This window comes from Tachyglossus aculeatus, chromosome 21 (genome assembly GCF_015852505.1).
Source record: "Tachyglossus aculeatus isolate mTacAcu1 chromosome 21, mTacAcu1.pri, whole genome shotgun sequence".
Lineage (NCBI taxonomy): Eukaryota > Metazoa > Chordata > Mammalia > Monotremata > Tachyglossidae > Tachyglossus > Tachyglossus aculeatus.
This window is the reverse complement of record NC_052086.1, coordinates 47,474,369-47,499,673: the sequence shown is the minus strand read 5'-3', so window position 1 is coordinate 47,499,673 and position 25,305 is coordinate 47,474,369. Positions and strand designations below refer to the sequence as shown.

General features: G+C 48.0%; 1 protein-coding gene across 1 annotated transcript in view; it reads left to right on the top strand.

The window, feature by feature from the left end:
* Positions 1 to 293: 293 nt before the first annotated feature.
* Positions 294 to 25,305, top strand: part of IL21R (interleukin 21 receptor) — a 70,996-nt gene continuing 45,984 nt past the window's right edge. Inside the window, exons 1-2 of the mRNA XM_038763491.1 lie at positions 294 to 545; positions 21,488 to 21,561. Coding sequence (XP_038619419.1) covers positions 394 to 545; positions 21,488 to 21,561 — 226 coding nt within the window. The 5' untranslated portion in view covers positions 294 to 393. The remainder of the gene's footprint in view (positions 546 to 21,487; positions 21,562 to 25,305) is intronic.

Genomic DNA, 25,305 nt, shown 5'->3' with positions numbered 1-25,305 from the left:
AAGGTTGACAGGCAACCACTGGAAATTTTTGAGGAGGGGAGTGACATGCCCAGAGAATTTCCGTACATAGACAATCTGGGATTATCAGCCTCGGCCCCCTCGTTGCTGTTGTGGCAAAGATGAAAAGCAGTGTGGCTTCCCAAGCCTGGGTGAGGTAATTGGGCAGCAGTTTCTGTTCTTGTTTGTTACTGTTTGCCACAGCACCACACGTAGTTTCAGAAAAGAAAGTAAGGGATTCCTCTCAGAGCTCCAACCATCTCCCATGGAGTGAGCAGGCCTGTGGGCAGGGTCAGTCTTCGTTTACTTACGTTCCCTTTGACTAGGAGAGTACAGACGGACTCTGGAGCGGTCCCGGCAGAACCCACCAAGCCGAGAGAGGAGCCGAAAGTTAGGATGGGTCCAGAGTCAGAACAACTAGGTCGGAAAGGGTCCAGTCGGACTGGAAGGAAAGAGAACAGGAGCCTCCAAGGAAGCTGGTGGAAGGAAAGAAGAACACCCTTCATCTGGAAGCCAGTGTCTTTCCAGCTCTGCAGCTTCTCCTCCTGGTTTGTTATTTCTCTTTTTCAGGGTTGTCTTAGGGTGTGTTGGGGAAGGGGTGAGAGACGAGGGAGATAGGGATATTGGCGGGAAAAGCAGCTTTGGAGAAGTAAGATGTCTGAGGCAGGAGTAACGAGGGTCCCTTTCCGAAGCCCTTGAATGTGACTGTGGTAAAAATAGTGAGGTCATGTGTCCTGGTGAGGTAATAATGAGAATAATAATAATAATAGTAATAAAACACCAGTGGCATTTGTTAAGGCTTACTATGTTCCAAGAACCGTGTTATTCATGGGGGTAGAGACAGGGTAACCTATAATAGAGAGAGCCCACACCCTCCGCTCCTCTGCCGCTAACCTCCGCACTGTACCTCGTTCTCGCCTGTCCTGCCGTCGACCCCCGGCCCACGTCCTCCCCCGGCCTGGAATTGCCTCCCTCCACACATCTGCCAAGCTAGCTCTCTTCCTCCCTTCAAAACCCTACTGACAGCTCACCTCCTCCAAGAGGCCTTCCCAGACTGAGCCCCTTTTTTAGTACAGTGCTCTGCTCACAGTAAGCACTCAATAAATATGATTGATTGATTTTTTCTTCTCCCCCTCCCCATCCCCCCGCCTTACCTCCTTCCCCTCCCCACAGCACCTGTATATATGTTTGTACAGATTTATTACTCTATTTTACTTGTACATATTTACTATTCTATTTATTTTGCTAATGATGTGCATCTAGCTTTAATTCTTTTTGTTCTGACCACTTGACACCTGTCCGCATGTTTTGTTTTGTTGTCTGTCTCCCCGTTCTAGACTGTGAGCCCGTTGTTGGGTAGGGACCGTCTCTATATGTTGCCAACTTGTACTTCCCAAGCGCTTAGTCCAGTGCTCTGCACACAGTAAGCGCTCAATAAATACAATTGGATGAATGAATGATAATCAAATTGGACCCAGTCCCTGTCCCACATGGGACTTACAATCTAAGTATGAGGAATAATAGGTTTTGAATGTCCATTTTACATGTGAGGGACTGAAGCACCGAGAAGTTAAAGGGACTTATTCAAGGTCATACAGTTGGCAAGATTAGAACCCAGGCCCTCTGACTCCCAGAACGGTATTGTTTCCCCTAGGGCACGTTGCTAGGTGGAAGATAAGTCTGGACCTGACTAAATGTCTGGGTCTTTGTGGCTCAGGACAGCCTCGACCCCACTGCGTGTGAGAACCCTGGCAGTTTTGGCACCCTCTTCTCCGAGCAGCTTTCTCTAAATTTAGGTTTACCATTTCTAAGTTCGGCCTTCGCTCTCTATTCACTCTCGACAGACTCTTCGATTTTCACATTCAAACTACTCTTTTCCCACCGAGCTCTCTCTCTGCCACTATCACTCTCTCTCCCCCCATTTCCCAGGTTATTGCTTTGCTAACACGGCCGCTTTTGGCTAAATACCTCCCTGTCGCGTATTTCCTAGACTTTGAAGTGGCTTCGCTTGCTCTCCTTCTGGTTGGCAACCTATTCTAGTTGCTGCATTTGGCACGCTCCTTTGTCAGGATCTCACTCAGGGCAATCAACAAACCCAGGGTATTTACTGAACGCGCAGGACACTGCTTGCTCAGAAAGAAGAGACCCGATCCGCGCACCCAAGGAGTTTACCATCTAATGGGAGAGTTAGGCAGGCGGATAGCAATGATTTACAAATAGTGGGAGCAGGAGGAGGAATGAGGTTATAACAGAGAGATGCGCGGTTAAGTCAGGAAGGAAATAGCTGAATAAATCATTGAATGTGCCACTGGCATATACAGCCACGTGCTCAGGGTGGATAAAAAATATGTAAGTGCTAAGGTGACTGTCTCTCCCAACTCCAGTCCATTCTTCACTCTTCTGCCTGGATCATTCTTCCACAAAAACATTCCATCCATGTTTCCCCATTTCTCAGGAACCTCCAGTGGTTGCCCAACCACCTCTGCATAATAATAATAATGATGGTATTTGTTAAGCTCTTACTACACGCCGAGCACTGTTCTACGAGCTGGGGTAATAATAATAATAATAATAATGGCATTTATTAAACACTTACTAAGTGCAAAGCACTGTTCTAAGCGCTGGGGAGGTTACAAGGAGATCAGGTTGTTCCACAGGCGGCTCACAGTCTTAATCCCCATTTTACAAATGAGGGAACTGAGGCACAGAGAAGTTAAGTGACTTGCCCAAAGTCACACAGCCGGCAATTGGCAGAGCTGGGATTTGAACCCATGACCCCTGGCTCCAAAGCCTGTGCTCTTTCCACTGAGCCATGCTGCTTCTCTTAGTACCCAGCCCTTGGGAGACCCCAGGCCAGAGCAACAGATGGTCAAACAGGTCTTAGGACAGAGATAATAATAATAATAATGGCATTTGTTAAGCATTTACTATGTGCCAAGCACTGTTCTAAGCACTGGGGGGGCGGTATACAAGGTGATCAGGTTGTCCCACACGGGGCTTACAGTCTTAATCCCCATTTTCCAGATGAGGGAACTGAGGCCCAGAGAAGTTAAGTGACTTGCCTGAGGTCCCACAGCTGACAAGTGGCGGAGCGGGATTTGAACCCGTGACCTCTGGGTACAAGGTAAACGGGTTGTCCCACGTGGGGCTCACAGTCTTAATCCCCATTTTCCAGATGAGGGAACTGAGGCCCAGAGAAGTTAAGTGGCTTGCCCAAGGTCACACAGCAGGGAAGCGATGGAGCCGGGATTAGAACTCATGACCTCTGACTCTCAAGCCCGTGCTCTTTCCACTAAGCCATGCTGCTTCAAACAGAAGCTCCTTATCATCGGCTTTAAAGCAGTCAGTCACCTTGCCCCCTTCTACCTCACTTTGCTACTCTCCTACTAGAATCCAGCCCACACATTTTACTGCTCTGATGCCAACCTACTCCATACACCCCAGTCTCATCTATCATGCCACCAATCTCTCGCCCTCATCCTGTCTGTGGCCCGGAATGCCCTCCCTTTCATATCCAACGGACAATTACTCTCCCCACCTTTAAAGCCTTACTTGTACATATTTATTTTACTTGTACACATCTATTGTATTTATTTTATTTTGTTAATATGTTTGGTTTTGTTCTCTGTCTCCCCCTTCTAGACTCTGAGCCCACTTGGGTAGGGACTGTCTCTATATGTTGCCAACTTGTACTTCCCAAGCGCTTAGTCCAGTGCTCTGCACACAGTAAGTGCTCAATAAATACGATTGATTGATTGATTGATCGATTACAGAGCACTGCACTAAGTATTTGAGAGAATGCAACAGATTTAGTAGACACGTTCCATACCCACGGAGAGCATAACCAATAGATCGATCCCTCCTTGCTTTTCAGCTGTTCACACTGCTTGTGGCTGTGGGGGCCTCTGCTTTGCAGCCCCTGGAGAGCACTACATTATTGTCACTTCCCAAGGTCAACAGCTCAGCTACCCATAGCCAATCTGGAGTTTTCTAGCTCTTGGCAGCTTAGATCTGGGGTTTAGATTTGTAGCTCAGATTGCCCAGGACATATTTTTCCTTATTCTTGGGGACTAGCACCCCCTTTTAGTACTCCAAATGGAAATTGCTCTGGGAGAGGGATAGCAGAGATGGGATTTTTTGAAAATTGTATTGGCTAAGTGCTTACTACGTGCCAGGCACCGTAATAAATGTTGGGGGGGGGGGGGGGGTACAAGATAATCAGGTTGGACACAGACGTGGGACTCACCGTCTTGAGCCCCGTTTTAAAGATGACGTAACTGAGGCACAGAGAAGTTAAGGGACTTGCCCAAGGTCACACAGCAGTCAAATGATGGATCCAGGATGAGAACCCAGGTCCTCTGACGCCCAGGCCCCTGCTCTTTCCACTAGGCAACACTGCTAAGCAGTGCCATCCATCTTCCAAGCGTTTAGTACAGTGCTCTGCACACAGTAAGCGCTCAATAAATACGATTGATGATGAAAGAGCACGGGCTTGGGAGTCAGAGGTCATGGGTTCAAATGCCGGCTCCGCCGACTGTCAGCTGTGTGACTTTGGGCAAGTCACGTCACTTCTCTGGGTCTCAGTTCCCTCATCTGTAAAATGGGGATTAAAACTGTGAGCCCCCCCGTGGGACAACCTGATCACCTTGTAACCTTCCCAGCGCTTAGAACAGTGCTTTGCACATAGTAAGCGCTTAACAAATACCGTCATTATTGTTATTATTATTATTAATTGGGCTGAGTGGCCGCTTGCTGGTCGGCTTGCTATAGTTCATGCATTCCTTGTCTAACAGTGCATCATTTGGGAGCACGCTGCCAAAGGGATCAATATAAGTGCTGCCAGCAAAAGATATCTGACCTGCCATCCCACAGTAAGCGCTTAACAAATACCATTGAAAATAAAATGATTCACTTCTCCATAGCGGTCAGCCCTAGTAACCCATAACCAGTCATTTAACACCTTACACATGTAAGTTTCTATGTTAGGCCAATCGAGCGTCTGTCTCTCCTGCTGGATCGTAAGCTCTCTGAGGGCTTTGCTGGATCGTAAGCTCTCTGAGAGAAGCAGCGTGGCTCAGTGGAAAGAGCCCGGGCTTTGGAATCAGAGGTCACGGGTTCAAATCCCGGCTCCACCACTTGTCAGCTGTGTGAATTTGGGCAAGTCACTTCACTTCTCTGGACCTCAGTTACCTCATCTGTAAAATGGAGATGAAGACTGTGAGCCCCCCGTGGGACAACCTGATCACCTTGTATCCGCACAGTGCTTTGCACATAGTAAGCGCTTAACAAATACCATCATTTTTTTTTCCCCTTTTAGACTGTGAGCCCACTGTTGGGTAGGGACTGTCTCTATATGTTGCCAATTTGTACTTCCCAAGCGCTTAGTGCAGTGCTCTGCACACAGTAAGCGCTCAATAAATACAATTGATGATAAATACGATTGATGATGATGAGGGCAGGAATTGCATCTCCTAATTGTACTGAACTCTCCCAAGCATTTAGTACGGTGCTCTGCACTGAGTAAGGGCTCAGTAAATACTATTGAATGGGTGACTAAATGATTCCCTTTTGAAAGTCTGGATGTTGGGGTCCAAAGCTATTGATCCTAGTCCATCCTGCTGCAGAGTCTCCTCTCCAATGCCACTGTTGCTTGGTTTCACATCTGTGACCCAAATCACCATTGGTTTTGGGGAAACCGGGCCCAGATTGGCCCAATAAAGGGAAACCAGAACCTCACTGCGGAGTTCCACAATCAGAGCCTTATGAGAGAGTCTGAGCGGCTCCTCCAAAAGCGGTACGCCCATGCTCACCTCTGGCCGTGCTTTTCCCATGATTTCCCACTCAAGGCCCACGGGCAGCTGCTTAACCAGGCTTCTCACATGCAGAAAACACAGAGGATGAGCCCTCCGAAGGATCCCAAGTGCTTAGTACAGTGCTCTGCACATAGTAAGCGCTCAATAAATACGATTGATGATCTGGTTTGTAGACACAAACCCACAGCCAGTTGGCGCTCGGTAAATTGCTCTAGGTTGACTCATTCCGCTAGTCTGTTCCAGCGGGTTCACTTTCTTTTTTTAATTCTTCATGATCCTCCTTTGGTTTGTCCCCCCCTCTCTTGAGCAAGTCCCCCAGTTTCCTGGACACAAGAGATGCTATCGTTATTTTCCAGCAGGCTCAGCAGACAGTTTTTGGAAGAGGAAGCCATGGAGCAAGAATGCAATTGTCTGACGAGATCACCCATCCTCCCATGGTGTGGCAGGGCTGCAGGAGTCCTCTCTGGAAGCTCTTAAAGTCCGTGTTTCCCTGTCCTTGGGTCTAGAGAGGACATCCCTCTCTGTCTGTGATTTTTGAGCCATTTGCCTAGTGGTTCAACTTTTTCTCTTTAATGCCCAGCGGTCCAGATCCCTTGGCACTTAATCCGAAGAGGAAACCTTGGGATCTTGTTGTCAAAGAGCAGTTTCTGTATAAGTGGAACTTATTCTTAGAAAAGTGAACTTGGCATCATCTGCTGCCTGCTCTTCTCCTTTTCAGTAATTAGCCCTGAGGCTAAAATATTACTGAAAATGTCTCGTTTCCATCCAGCTGACTCATCCCCGCTGGACCGGGGGGGACTGACCGAAAGGGCCGAAGTGTCTCTTCTGGGCCTGATGGAAGGGGCTGCAAACGGAATGCAAAGAACGGCTCAGCTGGGACCCCCGGTTAATAGATTTGCAGAAGATTTGTTTGTAATTTGCAAGGCGTTAATTTGCTGTGCACGCGCCTCCTGCTCCCCAGTCCCTGCTTATTTCCTTTCAGTCCGGGTTGAACTGGCCCGGCCTGGGGAAGCTACAGTTTGGACTCTGCCTCAGAGCACCTGGCTTCCATGGCAGCAGATGGTACAGGCCTCAGCTGGCGGGGCCGGGCACGCTAGTCCTCGTGGCAGCCTGCAGAAAAGGCATGAAAGTGCATCGATCGATCCATCTTATTTATTGAGCGCTCACCACATGCAGAGCATTGTACTAAGCGCTTGGGGGGAGTACAGTATAACAGAATTGGCAGACGCGTTCCCTGCCCACGATGAGCAGCGTGGGTCCCTTCTTGACTGTGAGCCCATTGTTGGGTAGGGACCGTCTCTATATGTTGCCAACTTGTACTTCCCGAGTGCTTAGTACAGTGCTCTGCACACAGTAAGCGCTCAATAAATACAATTGAATGAATGAATGAATGAATGAATGAATGAGAGCGAGGCTTAGTGGATGCAGCACTGGCCTGGCAGTTGGAAGGACCTGGGTTCTAATCCCGGCTCTGCCACATGACTGCTGTCTGACCTTGGACAAGTCACTTCACTTCTCTGGGCCCCAATTATCGCATCTGTAAAATGGGGATAAGAGTGTGAGCCTCATGTGGGACAGGGACCGTGTCCAACCTGATTAACTTGTATCTACTCCGGCGCTTAGAGCAGTGCGTGGCTCATAGTAAGTGCTTAAAAGTACCGTAATCATTGTTAATTATTCTTAACGAGCTTACAGTCTAGGCACATCCTGCACGCCAGGCTGGGTAGAAGGCAGCGCATACGGCTGTCCTTCCCACTTGGGGAAATTACACTCATCATGGGCGGGGAATGTGGCTGTTATATTGTTGTATTGTACTCTCTCAAGCGCTCAGTACAGTGCTCTGCACACGGTAAGTGCTCAATAAATACAATTGACTAATGGTGACATTCAGCCTGAGAGTGTGTGCTTGTGACAGAAAAGACCAGCATGGAACCTACAGTCCTGACGACTGAGCTAACACAGTCCCCAAATCAATCAATCAATCAATCGTATTTATTGAGCACTTACTGTGTGCAGAGCACTGTACTAAGCGCTTGGAAAGTACAAGTTGGCAACATATAGAGACAGTCCCTACTCAACAGTGGGCTCACCCAAGCTAAACATCTGTAAACTAGTGCCCGAAGTCCCCTGCAGATGCCAATTCGGGCCACCCAGGCTGGAAACGGACCCCATCGGCATCATCTCTATCATTTACTGAGTGCCTCATCTGTGCAGAATATTGTGTCCAACCCGAATGTCTTGTACCTATCCCCGTGCTTAGCACAGCGCTTGGCTCACAGTGAGCGCATAGTAAATGCCACAGCTATTATTATCGTTATTTATTATTAGCACTGTCCTGGATGCTTAGGGAGTGGACCAAAGTGAAAGACACAAGGAACTTTCAATACAGGGGCTGGATGACAAAGGAGAAGCAGGCAGAATTAGATTAGATTAGATGAAAGAAGCAGTGTGGCTCGGTGGAAAGAGCCCGGGCTTTGGAATAAGAGGTCATGGGTTCAAATCCCGGCTCCGCCAATTGTCAGCTGTGTGACTTTGGGCAAGTCACTTAACTTCTCTGTGCCTCAGTTACCTCATCTGTAAAATAGGGATTGAGACTGTGAGCCCCCCTGTGGGACAGCCTGATCACTTTGTAACCTCCCCAGCACTTAGAACAGTGCTTTGCACATAGTAAGTGCTTAATAAATGCCATCATTATTATTATTATTAGGATTATTGAGTGCTTACTGTGTGCAGAGCACTGCACTAAGTGGTTGGGATCATACAACATAACAATAAACGGGGACATTCCCTGCCCACAACGAGCTAACAGTCTAGAGGGGGGAGACAGACATCAATATAACAGTGTGGCTCAGTGGAAAGAGCACAGGCTTGGGAGTCCGAGGTCATGGGTTCAAATCCCAGCCCCACCAATTGTCAGCAGTGTGACTTTGGGCAAGTCACTTACCTTCTCTGTGCCTCAGTTCCCTCATCTGTCAAATGTGGATTAAGACTGTGAGCCCCACGTGGGACAACCTCATCACCTTGTATCCTCCCCGGCGCTTAGAACAGTGCTTTGCACATAGTAAGCGTTTAACAAATGCCATCATTATTATATGAATTCAGATGTGTACATAGTAAGCGCTTAACAAATGTTATTTTCTTAATTATCATCATCAAATCTGCCAGTCCTTGCAGAAACAAGGACTTGTTTCTTGGACAAAGAGGTCCCCCGGCGCCCCTCCGCTGAGCATTCTGACCTTCCGCCCCCTTGTCCTCAGACCTTTCCGAGTTCCCATTCCCCTGGGAAGACTGTGGGCTGGATGTGCGGGCTTGGGTGGGCTGTGAGGCCCAAAGACCTGACCGAGCACATCATCATCATCACCAATCGTATTTATTGAGCGCTTACTATGTGCGGAGCACTGTACTAAGCGCTTGGGAAGTACAAATTGGCAACATATAGAGGCAGTCCCTACCCAACAGTGGGCTCACAGTCTAAAAGGGGAGCACATTTCCCTCCTACGCTACCCAGCAGTGGTGACCTTACTGGAAAGCAGCATTATAAATCAACAGCCACAGCAGGTGGGGGTTGGTGTAAGGGGGTGGCGTGAAATTTGGGGAGACAAATGGGCCCAGCTGGGGTTGGGTGTGAAGGCAGAGTCCTAGGGGGCAGGGTTATCTTTTCAAAACATTATTGTGCAAGAAAGTCTTTGAGCTTCGTCAAGCTCAACTCTTTCTTCCAGGACCTTTCTGGGAGACGGAGAGGTGAAGGGGGTTTTGTGATTCCAAACAGTGAACTTGTTGTGGGGAGGGAACATGTCTGCTAACTCTGCTGTAGAAGCACTTAGCACAGTGCTCTGCATATAGCAAGCACTAAATAAATAATAATGATGGTATTTGTTAAGCGCTTACTATGTGCAAAGCACTGTTCTAAGAGCTGGGGGGATACAAGGTGAGCAGGCTGCCCCACCTGGGGCTCACAGTCTTAATCCCCAGTTTACAGATGAGGGAACTGAGGCACAGAGAAGTTAAGTGACTTGCCCAAATAATAATAATAATGATGGCATTTGTTAAGCACTTATTATGTGCAAAGCACTGTTCTAAGCGCTGGGGAAGTTACAAGGTGATCAGGTTGTCCCACGGGGGGCTCACAGTTTTAATCCCCATTTTACAGATGCGGTAACTGAGGCACAGAGACATAAAGTGACTTGCCCAAAGTCACACAGCTGACAATTGGCGGAGCCCGGATTTGAACCCATGACCTCTGACTCCAAAGCCCAGGCTCTTTCCACTGAGCCACGCATCTATTCACTTCTCTGTATAATCCAACGGAACTATTTTAATAGACATTTTCCCTCTATCCATTACCCCAACCCTCAACTAATTCATTCAAACGTATTTATGGAGCGCTTACTGTGTGCAGAGCACTGTACTAAGCGCTTGGGAAGTACACCTTATGGCTACCAAAGAGAGCCTAGGGGTGAAAGGACAAGAGTAAATTAAATGTTTGCTCTGGGTGGGGACAGGAACAAGAAGTGGCTGGGAACGAAATCTGTCGACCTATAGATATCTGCAGCAACGGTCTTTGAAGGAGAACTCTGAGAAGCAGCAAGGCCTTGTGGATAGAGCACTGACCTGAAAGTATGAGGGACCTGAGTTCTAATCCCAGCCGTGAATAACAATGATTGATTTTAGAGGAGGCTGTAGGTAGACCGGGAAGAGGATGGGGAAGCAGTGTGGCTTAGTGGATAGAGCCCAGGACTGGGAGTCCAAAGGACCTGGGTTCTAATCCCGGCTCTGCCAAAAGTCTGCTGTGCGACTTTGGGCAAGTCACTTAACTTCTCTGTGCCTCAGTTACCTCATTTATAAAATGGAGATTAAGATTGGGAGTCCCATGTGAGAAGTGAACTGTGTCCAACCTCATTACCTGGTACCTACTTCAGTGCTTAGGATGGTCTAATAAGTGCTTAAAAGTACCATCATTATTTATTACTCTATTTATTTATTTATTTTACTTGTACATATCTATTCTATTTATTTTATTTTGTTAGTATGTTTGGTTTTGTTCTCTGTCTCCCCCTTTTAGACTGTGAGCCCACTGCTGGGTAGGGACTGTCTCTATATGTTACCAACTTGTACTTCCCAAGCGCTTAGCACAGTGCTCTGCACACAGTAAGCGCTCAATAAATACGATTGATGATGATGGTGATGATGGGAGTCTCGGCCTTAAGCTGTCACAGGGCAGGGCCCAAGGGATCCCCCTCTCTGGTGGCTTGGAGTTAGGGTTCCCTGAGACTCGGTACCCCTTGCTCCCCACAAGTTTCACCACTTCCTCACCCCCCAACACCTTCCTCTCTCCTGATCCTTTGCCCTCCCCTCTGACTGAAGCCTCTTACTCTTCTGTGCCTGTATATATGTATATATGTTGGTACATATTTGCTACTCTATTTATTTATTTATTTTACTTGTACATATCTTTTCTATTTATTTTATTTTGTTAGTATGTTTGGTTTTGTTCTCTGTTTCCCCCTTTCAGACTGTGAGCCCACTGTTGGGTAGGGCCCGTCTCTATATGTTGCCAACTTGTACTTCCCAAGCTCTTAGTACAGTGCTCTGCACACAGTAAGCGCTCAATAAATATGATTGATTGATTGATTGATTCTGTCAAGGTCAAACCCTGCTCCCCTTTACAGAAAGGAAGGGAACCTCCGGTGCCTGAATGCCTGCCGAACTAGCTGGGGAAATGTGATGAGTCAGACCGCAGGGTTCTCGCCTCTCTGGACTATAGGCAGATGGACACACCCTTCGTATGTGGGTATATTCTTCCTCTTCTTTCTGAGAAGACCGAATTTCTGAAACTCCCTTGTTCATGGAGACTCTTACTGACGGATCTGAGCAACTTCAACCACATGCTCTGCTCCTTCACCACCGATCTGCCCCATCTTGAAGAGAATCCTGGTAAGGGGTGGGAGCTGGGAAAGGGGGAATCCACACGGCCTAGTGAAGAGAGGATGCGCCTGGGAGTCATCCTTACCCATCCTTTCTCCACCACTTGCCTGCTGCATGACCTTGGGCAAGTTACATGACCTCTCTGTGCCTCCTTTTCCTCATCTGTAAAATGGGGGTGAAATACCTGTTCTCTCTCTGCGTTAGACTGCGAGCACTGTGGAGGACAATTGATCTCATCTACTCCAATCAATCAATCAATCAATTGTATTTATTGAGCGCTTACTGTGTGCAGAGCACTGTACTAAGCGCTTGAGAGCTTAGCATATAAGAAGAAGAAGAAAAATCGGGGTATTTGTTGAGTGCTTAATAAATTCTTCTTATTGTTATTACATAGTATATTATTATAACAAGAACAAGAAGAATTGGGGCATTCATTAAGCACTCGATACCCCAATTCTTCTCATTCTTTTTTTTAATGGCATTTATTAAGCGCTTACTATGTGCAAAGCACTGTTCTAAGCGCTGGTTGTTGTTGTTATAATTATTATCATCATCATGCCCTTTCCAGAGCACCATCCTTCTCTCCCATCTGAGCTAATGTGAAAACTTTCAGCGCTTAGAACAGTGCTTTGCACACAGTAAGCGCTTAATAAATGCCATTTAAAAAAAAAACTTGACAGGAACTTGAGTAGGTCTCCTTTTACATTTTATTTTAACATTTACAGCTCAATCTGTAGCTCACATCTCCACTGAGGTAGGAAGAGACAAATACTGTCCCCTTATTGTAGGCAGGGAATATGTCAGAGAGTTTGATTCACTTGCCCAAGAAGACACAGTCTATCAAGGGTGAAAGGTTCCCCTCATCCCTAAAAATTTTAGCCCCTTCCTAATCCTCCCCAGAAAGGAAATGGATGAAAAGAAGGAGGTATTAGATTGAAAAGCCATCCAGGGAAACCAGAAAATTAACCTTTGCTTCCTTGGCTCTTCTGAGTCCCAACAGTGTCCATCCTACCCCGGAAATGAAAATGACCTTTCGCAGGGGAGGCCCAGACTGGTGCCTGGGCCCTTCTCCCACCTCTTTCTCACCAGCAAGCAGAGGAACGTACAACCCGGTCACGGCAAACTGTGGGCCCCACGTGGGAGGCGCTGAAGCCTCAGACTCATTACATTCATGAACCTCTCACCACATCCTCCTCGTCGGCACAACTAATGATACAGCACTGACGCGGAGTGACATTTACCAGTCAGTTTATTCCAATACACTTCGCCCCTCGGGCTTTTACATCAGTCTTCCCCTTACCCCAACCCCGTCCCCGCCCCCCGCTCTTGAAACTGAACCTGAGGCACTCGTTGCTTCAACTCTTTTCTTGCCCAAGCTGCCCATCGGAAGCACTGGTGACACTCCAAATGGATTACTTGGTGTAGACCCGGCGGATCTCAGAAAGTACAGCCCCAGGTAGCTCAAGTCATGTCTGTCTGGGGGCTCAAAGGGTCGGCCGCTGCAAATCCGGGGATCTGGATCTGGACTGCCGGTGCCTTTGGCTCTTTTTGGAGATAGTTGACTCGTGCTGGTCGGTGTGCTTTTCCTAGTCATTGCAGTTTTCAACTTGAGATGTGGGGAGGGTTTGGGCTTTTTCTTGATGGAATCCCTTTTCCCATGCTATTGCATGATGGAGGTATGGGCCTGGGATGATTGAGATGCAGTCCCGCCAGAGAGCAGAGGCCTGGATTGTTCAACCGCTCGAGTCTCTGCCTCCTTTAGGAGTCTGGGATTGCATTGTGGAAGAGGAGCGGTGGGGATTTGTTACTATCGCGGGGTTGTTTGGGTAAAAGAATCAGTTCTGAGGGAAGTTTTAAATTCCTCCTGCTCTCTTCTTCTGGTAAATGTCAGAAACTTCGCTCACACCTGGGATATGGGAAGTGTCTCATTGCCCAGCACAGATGCGCTGTGGGGTTTTTTTTTATTATCCCCAAATTCTTGTCTACTCAAACGAGCATGTGTGCTCTGCACACAGTAAGCGCTCAATAAATATGATTGAATGAATGAATAACTACCTGGTCCCAGGAGATCCGGGGAAGAGGACTGGCTGTCTTTTCTGCTCTCTGCTGTTTGTGGGTTCTGGGTTATCAGCTGTAGCTTGGAATGAAGTGAGGCAGAGGGATCACGGAGACTTAGAGTGTGAGGTGAGAAGGGATGGGGGCGGGGGGCTGGAGGGGAGAGGGGCAGGATTATTCAAGTTCAGGGAGCATTAAAAGATGGGGGAAGAGTTGGGGAGACCACTCAACTGGGCTCTCTTCAAAGGGAAAGTGACTAGAGCTGAAGCAAATGGGGAGAACAGGGAATCATTAGTCTGCTTGGAAGAGAAGGAGGAAGGGGATCTGGGAAGGAGTGCAATGGGGAGGGGAAGCAGGGCGTCCTCTACTATGTGTTATGGCATTTTGTAGAAGAGAGGTGGTGAAAAGGTCAGAGGTGAGTTTGAGTAATGGCTACTGATTATTGGTGTCAGATTTCTAGAGAGAAATCTACAGATTTCTGTGAGAAGCAGCGTGGTCTAGCGGTTAGAGCTTGCATCTGGGAGTCAGAAGGATCTGGGTTCTAATCCCAGTTCCATCACTTGTCTGCTGTGTGACCTTGGGCCAGTCACTTCACTTCTCTGCGCCTCAGTTCCCTCATCTGTAGACTGGGGACCAAGACTGTGAACCCCATATGTGACAGGGACCGTATCCAACTCGATTTACTTGCATCCACCCCAGCGCATAATACAGTGCCTGACACAGAGTAAGCACTTAGGAAACCAGATTAGTATTATTATTACTATCATTGTTATTATGGCATTTGTACAAAGAGCTCCAGGGGCTATCCAGAGAAGCCTTACTATTATTCAGCCGTACATTAAAAATCAAAAACAAAAGGGAGAGATCAGAGGAAAATGAGGGGAAATAGAGCTGGGGGGAGATTCAAAGAAGAGGAAACCACAAAAATCAAATTCTGGGGAGGAGCTGGTCAAAATGGTGTTCCTGAATGATCTTGCGTCTGCCGGTGGTCACCCTGCCGAAATACTGATGGACTTTCTAGACTGTATGTAAGCTCCCTGAGGGCAGGGAACGTGTCTACCAACTATGTGCACTGTACTTTCCCAAGCGCTTAGTACAGTGTTCTGTATATGATATGTGCTCAATAAATACCATTGCCTGGTTGCGCATCAAAGAGGCAGAGGCTTAAAAGGTCCAAAGGTGGAATGAACCTAGGGGTGCTCAAGTCATGGAGATAGGTGATCACATAGGGAAACCTGAAGGGAGGTAGATTAAAACAATAATAATAATAATAATGGCATTTATTAAGCGCTTACTATGTGCAAAGCACCATTCTAAGCACTGGGGAGGTTACAAGGTAATCAGGTTGTCCCACGGGGGGCTCACAGTCTTCATTCCCATTTTACAGATGAGGTAACTGAGGCCCAGAGAAGTGAAGTGACTTGCCCAAAGTCACACAGCTGACAACTGGCGGAGCTGGGATTTGAACCCATGACCTCTGACTCCAAAGCCCATGCTTTTTCCACTGAGCCACGTCTGGGAGGCATACAGCTGGTAGATAGCAGCCTGGGTGGAAGGTGTCTGTTCCCAAACCCCTGACTCCAAGAAGGTTTATTATTTGTTATTATTATCATAATCATTGATATTATCATTGTATTTAAGTCCTTACTATGTGCTATACACTCTGCCATGTGCTAAGGGAAATACCCTGAAATCATCCAAGACAGAGGGTTTTCCGTTCAAAGAGTTGGAGCCCAAGGAATGATTTTGTAGGTCCCTCTGGGGAAACACTCCTTAAGACGCTTTCAGCAATACTGCCTCACCATCTCCTGCCCAGGACTGGCTTTTTGCGGTTTCCCGTCCTTTCAATCTTCTGGGGAAAAGATGAAGAGTAATAATATGGAAGGGGATAGAGGCAGGAAAGAGGGGAATCAAAGGCACCGCTTACAGAGAATCTTTAAGGTGTCCAGATATGCACACCCAGACTGAGCCCCTTCCTTCCTCTCCCCCTCGTCCCCCTCTCCATGCCCCCCATCTTACCTCCTTCCCTTCCCCACAGCACCTGTATATATGCATATATGTTTGTACATATTTATTACTCATTTATTTATTTATTTATTTATTTTACCTGTACATATCTATTCTATTTATTTTATTTTGTTAGTATGTTTGGTTTTGTTCTCTGTCTCCCCCTTTTAGACTGTGAGCCCACTGTTGGGTAGGGACTGTCTCTATATGTTGCCAATTTGTACTTCCCAAGCTCTTAGTACAGTGCTCTGCACATAGTAAGTGCTCAATAAATACGATTGATGATGATGATGATATGCACTAAGTGGAAGATGAAAGAAAGAAGGTGCTAGCTACCTCTGAAGAGGAAACTGGCATGGCTATGGCCTGAGCCAAAGTCAAGCTGAACTCTGTCCAGAGCCAGGGCTGAGATGATGAGAGCTAAGGGCTGGTGCCCGGACTCGGAAACATCAGCGTGAAGGAGTGTCGCGTTTAAGCAAGGCAGGGAGTGGGAGGGGGTCACGTCAGAGACGGCGCTTGAAAAGCAAAAGGGAATTGAGAAGTCTAGGGGAAGGCAAGTGGCAGGGTGAAGTAATGGACTTCTCACTATATCTGTCAAGGTTTGGGGGAAGGAAGAGGTGAAGGGATGAGAGAAGAAAACGTGTGGACAAGAACGGGGGAATTTCCAAGAAGGAGGAGACCCTGTCTTCTGGCCCAGGAGCCCGGGGAGAGGTGGGCTCGTGGCCATGAAAGCTCAGCCCCTTGGTGGGAGATGGTAGAATCCTGTTCTTCCTCAGAGCATCGAACCCATCTATGGGGTCATGGTTGCTGGGCACGCTAACCGCCCGCGGACGCCCTCTCCAAATCGCCGGGATTCTGTGAACCAGTAGGAATGGCGTCTCGCTTTCTGACTTGGCCTCCCACCAGAGGGCCTTTTGAACGGAGGTCAGAATGAGTCTTCGAGCAAATCCGGGAAGTTTTCAAACGATCAGAAAAGATTCCCCTAAGTGGCCCGACTCTGGGGAGGAGGAGAAAGGAGGGAGGGGGGAGGGAGGACTGGGAGAGGGGCTTTCTCTTCTTCCCCATGCCAACACTTCGTTACTTGACTCCAGTCACGTCCAGGTGGGGAAGACGAGGCCCAGATCGGGGAAACGGTTTGTCCACGCCCCTAATCCCATCACCGGCCCAGCCGGGCTTTGCTTCCCACCCCATGACTGCTTCTTGCAGAGCTAAAATGGGACAGCAGCAGTCCGTGGGGAGATGGGAACGGGTGGGAAATTTTCCAGGAGAGGAGGATTCTCTGTCAGTCCCCTGAAGGGAGTAAAGTTCCTCCCACCCCCCAGTCACTCCCACGCCCGGACCCTGAAGCCTCAGCTTGGGCCCCTGACCCCGGGTTGAAATCCCCCTGTGGTTTTCAGCGCGTGGTTCTTCTCTGCCTGACAGTGGCCTCTGTGGGACAGGCTTTCGGGCTCAGCCCAATTTTGTGACTCTGGGAAGGGGGACCCCATAGGAGCCCCTACACGGGCCTCTGGTCCCAGAAAGCAGAAGCAGCAGGTAGGTGGCTAAGGAGCAGGCCCAGACCCTCTCCACCTCGCCCCCTGGCCCAGTCCTGGGCTCTAAAAAGACCAGGGATATCACAGCTTAGATCTGGGAGTGTGTGGGAAGGGCTGGGAAGTGTTCCAGGGGCTGGAGTCCTTTAACCCCATGGGGCAGGTCCCAGTGGGGGACCGTGGGAACACAGCAGGGTCGGAGGACACGCCTGGCCTCAGAACCTTCTGGCCCAGTCAACCTGCAGGAGGGCGGAGGCAGTCCCAGCTAACAGCAGAAGCTCTTTATCTCCCGAAAGTTTGGGTCTCGGAACAGATTTGTGGCCTTCCACCCACTTCCCTACCCCTACTTGGTTCATTCATTCAATCGCATTTATTGTGTGCAGAGCACTGTACTAAGCGCTTGGGAAGTCCAAGTTGGCAACATATAGAGACGGTCCCTACCCAACAGCGGGCTCACAGTCTAGAAGGGGGAGAAAGACAACGAAACAAAACATATTAACAAAATAAAATAAATAGAACAAATATGTACAAGTAAAATAAATAAATGGAGTGATAAATCTGTTCAAACATATATACATATATACAGGTGCTGTGGGGAGGGGAAGGAGGTAAGGTGAGGGGGTGGGGAGGGGGAAGAGGGGGAGAGGAAGGAGAGGGCTCAGTCTGGGATCCTCATTCTCCTTTCCAGCCTCTGCCTCTGGCCTCCTCCTTCCTTCCTCTCCTACTGCACAGGATTTCTCCCTCCTAGTTCATTCTCTGCCTGTATTTTTGAAGGAAGCTTTTCATGATTGGCCTTCTTAATAGCTCATCTCCTCCAAGAGACCTTCCCCAACTAAGCCCTTATTTCCTCTTCTCCCACTTCCTTCTGTGTCACCAACGCACTTGTATTTACACCCTCTATTCACCCCTCCCTCACATATCTGTAATTTATTTATTTATATTAATGTCTTATCCCCATCTAGACTGTAAACTCACTCTGGGCAGGGAACTATCTACCAACTCTGTTATATTGTACTCTCCCAAGCTCTTAGTTCCATGCTGTGCACGCAGTAAGTGCTAAATAAATACGATTAATTGATTGATTCATTGATGGGGGTGTGGTTCCCCTTCACTGCCAAGCTGTGTTTCCCCTCTGGAGGTGTCACGACTGTTCCAAAGCACACATCGAGACATCTCCATCCAACTGGGAGAACAACAGGCCAGTGTCTTGAGGTTGTATGTTATTTGGACATCGTCCTCTAAGGATTTTATCCCGTGATCCTCTCCTTTCTAGCGAAGACTTGAAACTGCTGCCAGGAAACAGGAAAATATTTATGTATGTGTGTGTATATATGGAGAAGCAGCATGGCTCAGTGGAAAGAGCTTGGGCTTTGGAGTCAGAGGTCATGGGTTCAAATCCCAGCTCCACCAGTTGTCAGCTGTGTGACTTTGGGCAAGTCACTTAACTTCTCTGGGCCTCAGTTCCCTCATCTGTAAAATGGGGATGAAGACCGTGAGCCCCATGCGGGACAACTTGATTACCTTGTAACCTCCCCAGCGCTTAGAACAGTGCTTTGCACATAGTAAGTGCTTAATAAATGCCATCATTATTATTATATTACCTACTGAGAGCTCACCTCCTCCAGGAGGCCTTCCCAGACTGAGCCCCCTTTTTCCTCTCCTCCTCCCCATCCCCCCACCACCTCCTTCCCCTCTGCACAGCACCTGTATATATGTTTGTACAGATTTATTACTCTATTTTACTTGTACATATTTACTATTTATTTTGTTAATGATGGGCATCTAGCTTTACTTCTATTTATTCTAATGACTTGACACCTGTCCACATGTTCTGTCTTGTTGTCTGTCTCCCCCTTTTCGACTGTGAGCCCACTGTTGGGTAGGGACCGTTCTCTATATGAGGCCGACTTGTACTTCCCAAGCACTTAGTACAGTGCTCTGCACACAGTAAGCGCTCAATAAATACAATTGAATGAATGAATGAATTTGGACGATTTCTTTGCACTGAATTAAGGCTTTCCCACTCAATCAGTGACATTTATTGGGCATTTACTGCGTGCAGAGTACAGTAATAGGCACTTGGGAGAGTACAATATAAGTTAGTAGACATGTTCCCTGCCCACAACAAGCTTACAGTCTAGAGGAGCTTACAGCCTAGAGGATCATGGCTCTCCACCCTGGAAAGACGTGGCAGCTAAGGAGGAGTCAGGGAAAAGCTTGGGAATGAGGAGATGGGATTTAGTATCAGGAGACATCTTATGCTCCCAGATTTGGGGGGCTTTCCCAGGGAAACTGGGATCACGACTCTACTTGGCCTCACGTTGGGTCCCTGAGTGTGGCCTGGGAATCAGGGGACCAGGGTTCTCCTCCTGGCTCTGCCACTGCCCTGCTGGGTGGCCATGGACAAATCACTTGACTTGTCTGTGCCTCAGTTTCCTCATTTCTAAAATGGGGATTCAATAACTCCTTTCCCCTGCCCCTTAGCCTCTGAGTCCCAGGTGGGACAAGTTCTGTGTCTGATCTGATTGTACTGATCTGATCTACTCCAGCACTCAACACAATGCTCACCAAGTACTACAGTTGATATTATCGCCTCACACCCATTGCTCTGGATTTCCTGCTGCTGCTGTAGAGTGAAAATGGAGGGGAAGAAGGAGGAGGAAGAAGAGGAGGGGAAGGAGAAGGAGGAGGGGTAACTCACTTTAATGCCTGTCTTCCCCTGTAGATTGTAATCTCCTTGTGGGAAGGCATTTCACCAGCCAACTCCATTCTATTGTACTTTCCCCAGCATTTAGTACAGTGCTCTGCACACAGTAAGTGCTCAATAAATATCATTGATTGATTGATTGAGGAAGAGGAGGGGGGGAGGAGATAGAGGAGGAGGAGGAGGAGGAGGAGGAGGAGGAGGAAGAGGAAGAGGAGGAGGAGGAGGAGGAGAAGGAGGAGGAGGGGAAGGGAATGCTGAACTGAGTCATCTCCGTAGGCCTGCAGGATTTCTTCTCTGGATCTCAGAGGGCAAACAGCTCTCTCACCCCTCCATCAGAGCTAACGTGAGAAAGAGGTGCCCTTTGCTTCCCAGTCTCTCTCTGTCAGCACCCCAGGCCCTCTGCCCCCCATCCCGCCCCCCCAACCAGGGGCAGAAGAGTACCTTAGAAACCACTGTTCAGCGTTCCCTTTTGGAAAGTCCCTCCCTCTCCAACTCTTCCCCTTCTGGGGTGTCCCTCAGCTCCTGTGCCTTCCCCTTCTGGGGAGCCCTCCCCCCACAACCCCAACCTTCCTTCTGTTTCTCTTTTCATCTCTGCTTCGGGGCAACAAAACTGACTTTGGTTTTCACTCAGCACCACTCTGGGAACATTTCAGCTTCATGGCCCAGTGCTCCGCTGACTTTGAAACCTCTCTGGTCTGGGGCATTTCCCCTCAAATTTGCTACCTCCTCCTCACCAAGAAATTCCCCTCTTTGCTTCACAGTTCTACCTCTCTACAGAGACCCTCAAGCCTTTCGCAGGGAGGGAATCTGGCATCTACAAGGAAAGCCCCTCCAATGCCGGACTTAAGGATTTTTCCCATTCTGAGCAAGATATCCAACTCGACCCTAATCGAAGAGTTCACCTCAGCTTCTCACTACCAATCAACCAACGATCTTGCCTGAGCACTTACTGAGGACAGAGCACTCTCCTAAGCACCCGAGAGAGTACAACTCAAGCAATCAAAAATCAATCAGTAGCATTTACTGAGTGCTTACTGCATGCAGAGACCTGTACTAAATGCTTGGGAAGTTGCAATAGGGTTAGTAGACCCGAGTCCTGCCCTCAAGTAACTTACCATCTAACGAGAGGAGAGAGATACTGAAATAAATTACCAGTAGGAGAAACCAACAGAGGTTAAAGGTATGTACATAAATATATTGGTGGGTTAAAGATGGGAAAATACATGTTCCCTGATCTCAAGAAGCTTACAGTCTAATGGGGTCTTGACAATCCGATCTAACCGCAAATTCAGAGGTGCCTTTCTTTAGATTGCTCCTCATAGTCCCGAGGCAAGAGCCCCTTGCCTGTCATCCCACTGACCGTGAGAAGTGGAAGAAATAAAGCCATAACCTAAACTAGGTGTCACTTCTGTTCCCACCCCGGTCTCAGAACCTGAATTTCTCTTATTTTCCAGGACCTCCTGCGGGACCAGCATGCAACACTGGCTGACGTTCTGGCCCCTTCCCTTCTTCCTGTTACTCCACTGCAGTAAGTTTCCAAGTTCCTGGTCTCTTCCCTGCACCGTCTGATTCCTTTTGCGGGTCACCTCGGGCCCACAGACACCACCAGCCCCTGGCCTCAGGGAGGGAGAAGGATCTGAATCGGAAACTGACCGGAGAAGGGGCTTCCTTATGAAGATTTGGGGTTAAGGTTGATGAAAGGGTGTCCTGCGGGCCACCGGACCCTCCAAATTAATATTGTGGCCATCAGAAGGGAAGGAAGAGTTAGGTTGCTCAACTCTGAGCCCATAGAGCGACTGAATTTAGGGAAAAGTCAGCCCCAAGTAGGCATTGATGAGCCCTCTCATTTGGAAGAAGCCCACTTACAGGGGGTCTTCTGTGTCCAGAGCAACAAGTTTAGGACCATAGACTCCAAAGGGCTGGAGAACCCTCTTTTCCTCCCCTGACCACCCCCTGACCCCCAAGCAAGTCTGCACCTAAATACGACCTCTCCTGACAACCTCTCCAGGCAAAGAGATTCCACTATCAACCTCCGCCAGCCTGATTAATACCTCCCCACCTTGACAACTGGGGAGCCCTTCTTTTTGTCTGACCTCAGTTCTTGCTGCAATATAAGCTCCTTACCTCGGAGCCAGATGCTCTCCTAAAGTTACCTTTGCTGGTATCTGAGTCATATAAGTGTCAGGTTTGGGGTTTTTGAGAGAGAGAGAGAGAGGGGGGGTTTGAGAAAAAGGCCCAGTGACACAAATAGTTTCTGCAGGAAACAGATGTCACAGACATTTCATTTTCCCTTTCTAAACAGACGGCAGTCCCAGGTGGGTTTCAGCCTGGGGGAGGGCAGAATCAGAAGGCCGATAGCAGCATCTCTTCTCTCCTCTGGGAACAAGCCCAGGGAGCAGAGTGTTTTTTGCTCAGCCACAAACTAGGGTGGTTCGGAAGGTGACTTTAGTGAGGCGGAGGCCTAGTATCGCCTCACAAACGGACATTTGCTCACTGCACTGAGGCAAGTCATCTAGTGCTAACCTTCTCACTGGGCCTGATCTCTTCTGTCTCACCTCGACCCCTCGCCCACGACTCCTCTCCCATGTCCTGTCTCTGGCCCGGAATGCCTTCCCTCCTCTAATCCAATAGACAACCATCCTCCCCCACTTCAAAGCCTTATTGAAGGCACATCTCCTCCAAGAGGCCTTCCCAGTCTGAGCCCCACTTTTCTTCATTTCCCACTCCCTTCTGCATCGCCATGACTTGCTCCCTTTGCTCTTCCCCCTTCTCAGCCCCAAAGCATTTATGTACATTTCTGTAATTTTATTTATCCCTTTGCTCTTCCCCCTTCTCAGCCCCAAAGCATTTATGTACGTTTCTGTAATTTTATTTATCCCTTTGCTCTTCCCCCTTCCCAGCCCCAATGCACTTATGTACATATTTGTAATTTTATTTATCCCTTTGCTCTTCCCCCTTCCCAGCCCCAATGCACTTATGTGCATATTTGCAATTTTATTTATCCCTTTGCTCTTCCCCCTTCTCAGCCCCAAAGCATTTATGTACATTTCTGTAATTTTATTTATCCCTTTGCTCTTCCCCCTTCCCAGCCCCAATGCACTTATGTACATATTTGTGATTTTATTCATTTTTATTGATGTCTGACTCCCCCTACTCTGGACTGTGAGCTCATTGTGGACAGGGAATGTCCCTATTTTATAATTTTACAAATGTAGAGAAGGAGCATGGCTTAGTGGAAAGAACACAGGCTTGGGAGTCAGAGGTCGTGGGTTCGAATCCTGACTCCACCATTTGTCTGCTGTGTCACTATGGTCAAGCCACTTAACCTGTCTGTGCTTCCATTACCTCATCTATAAAATGGGGATGAAGACTGTGAGCCCCACGTGGGACAACCTGATTACCTTGTATCCACCCCAGTGATTAGAACAGTGCTTGGTACATAGTAAGCACTTAACAAATACCATCATTATCATTATTAGGTAACTGAGGCACTGCTCATTCCACTAAGCCATGCTGTTTCTCTATTTGTTTATTGTTGAACTGTATTTTTCCAAGCATTTAGTACAGTGTTCTGCACACAGTAAGCACTCAATAAATGCGATTGAATGAATGAATGAATGAATGAATGAATGGGGAAGACTTTCCTGACTGTTGGGGCTGTTAATAATTGGACTGGGCTGGGCCGTCTCCTCTCTTGGAAACCTTTGGTAAAAAGAAGAGACAATCAACCATCTGTACAGGACGGTTTAGGCTTTGGCCTTCCAGGAAGCAGGTGGCTGGACCCATTGGCATCCAGAGTCCCTGTCCGGATTGATGATTCTGTAAAATGGCTACAGGGACCAGGGCAGGTAGAACAGGAAGGTGCCTGTTCTAGTACAGTCTTTTAGACTGTAAGCCTACTGTTGGGTAGGGACTGTCTCTATATGTTGCCAACTTGTACTTCCCAAGCGCTTAGTACAGTGCTCTGCACACAGTAAGTGCTCAATAAATATGATTGATTGATTGATTGATTGCCAGCTTCTTAGCTAGTGGATGGTCCCCATTTGCATCCAGAGTCCCTGTCCAGATTGGTGATTCTGTAAAATGGCTACAGGGACCGTGAGCCCACTGTTGGGTAGGGACTGTCTCTATATGTTGCCAACTTGTACTTCCCAAGCGCTTAGTACAGTGCTCTGCACACAGTAAGCGCTCAATAAATACGATTGAATGAATGACCAGGGCAGGTAGAACAGGAAGGTTCTAGCTTCTCAGCTAGTGGCTGGTCCCCATTTTGCTCAGCAAACTTTCCTCTTTTCGGTGCCCATTCAACAGAATCGTTTCTTCTAAGGGAACAAATTCATGCAGCGGCACATTTAACCTGATTTTGTGAACCCCCTGTTAAGGGACTTGACCTTACCCCAGTATTGTTTCCCTAGCCTTGACCAGGGTCCGAAGGAGACAGATTGGTAGTGCTATTTATTGGCAGCCGCTGGGTAAAATGCACTGTACTTAAGAGCAAATCCGCATTCCCTGCCCACAAGGAGCAGGGAGTCCTCTATTGGGAGAAGAAAAACATAAAAGTAATCTGAATACTCTGGGAGGGGGTTCTGCCTCGGGCTGGGCCATTTCTTCCTGGATGGGGCCTGGAGAAACTGCGGTACCCTTCCTTCCTCAATCAATCAATCAATCATATTTATTGAGCGCTTACTGCATGCAGAGCACTGTACTAAGCGCTTGGGAAGTACAAGTTGGCAACAAATAGAGACAATCCCTACCCAACAGTGGGCTCACGGTCTAGAAGCTCCTCTTAAAGGTTTTCATTGGCTTTAAGGACTCTGGGAAACAGAGAAACAGTGTGGTCTAGTGGAAAGAGAATGGGCCTGGGTGTCAGAAGGACCTGGGTTCTAATCCCAGCTCCTCTAATTGGCTGCTTTGTGACCCTGGGTGAGTTACTTCACTTCTCTGGCCCTCAGTTACTTCATCTGTAAAATGGGGATTAAGTCAGTGAACCTGATGTGGGACAGGCACTGTGTCCAACCCGATTTGCTTGTGTCCACTGCAGTGCTTAAAACAGTGCCTGGCACATAGTAAGGGGCGAACAAATACCACAGGTGTTATTATTATTGTTAGTCAGAGGACTCCTTTGCACATAGTAATCGCTTAATAAATGCCATCATTATTATTATTATTAATCCTGAATCCCCCACTTACCTGCTGTATGACTTTGGGAAAGTCATTTAACTTCTCTCTGTCTCAGTTTCCTTATCTGTAAAGTGGAGAGTCGATACATCAT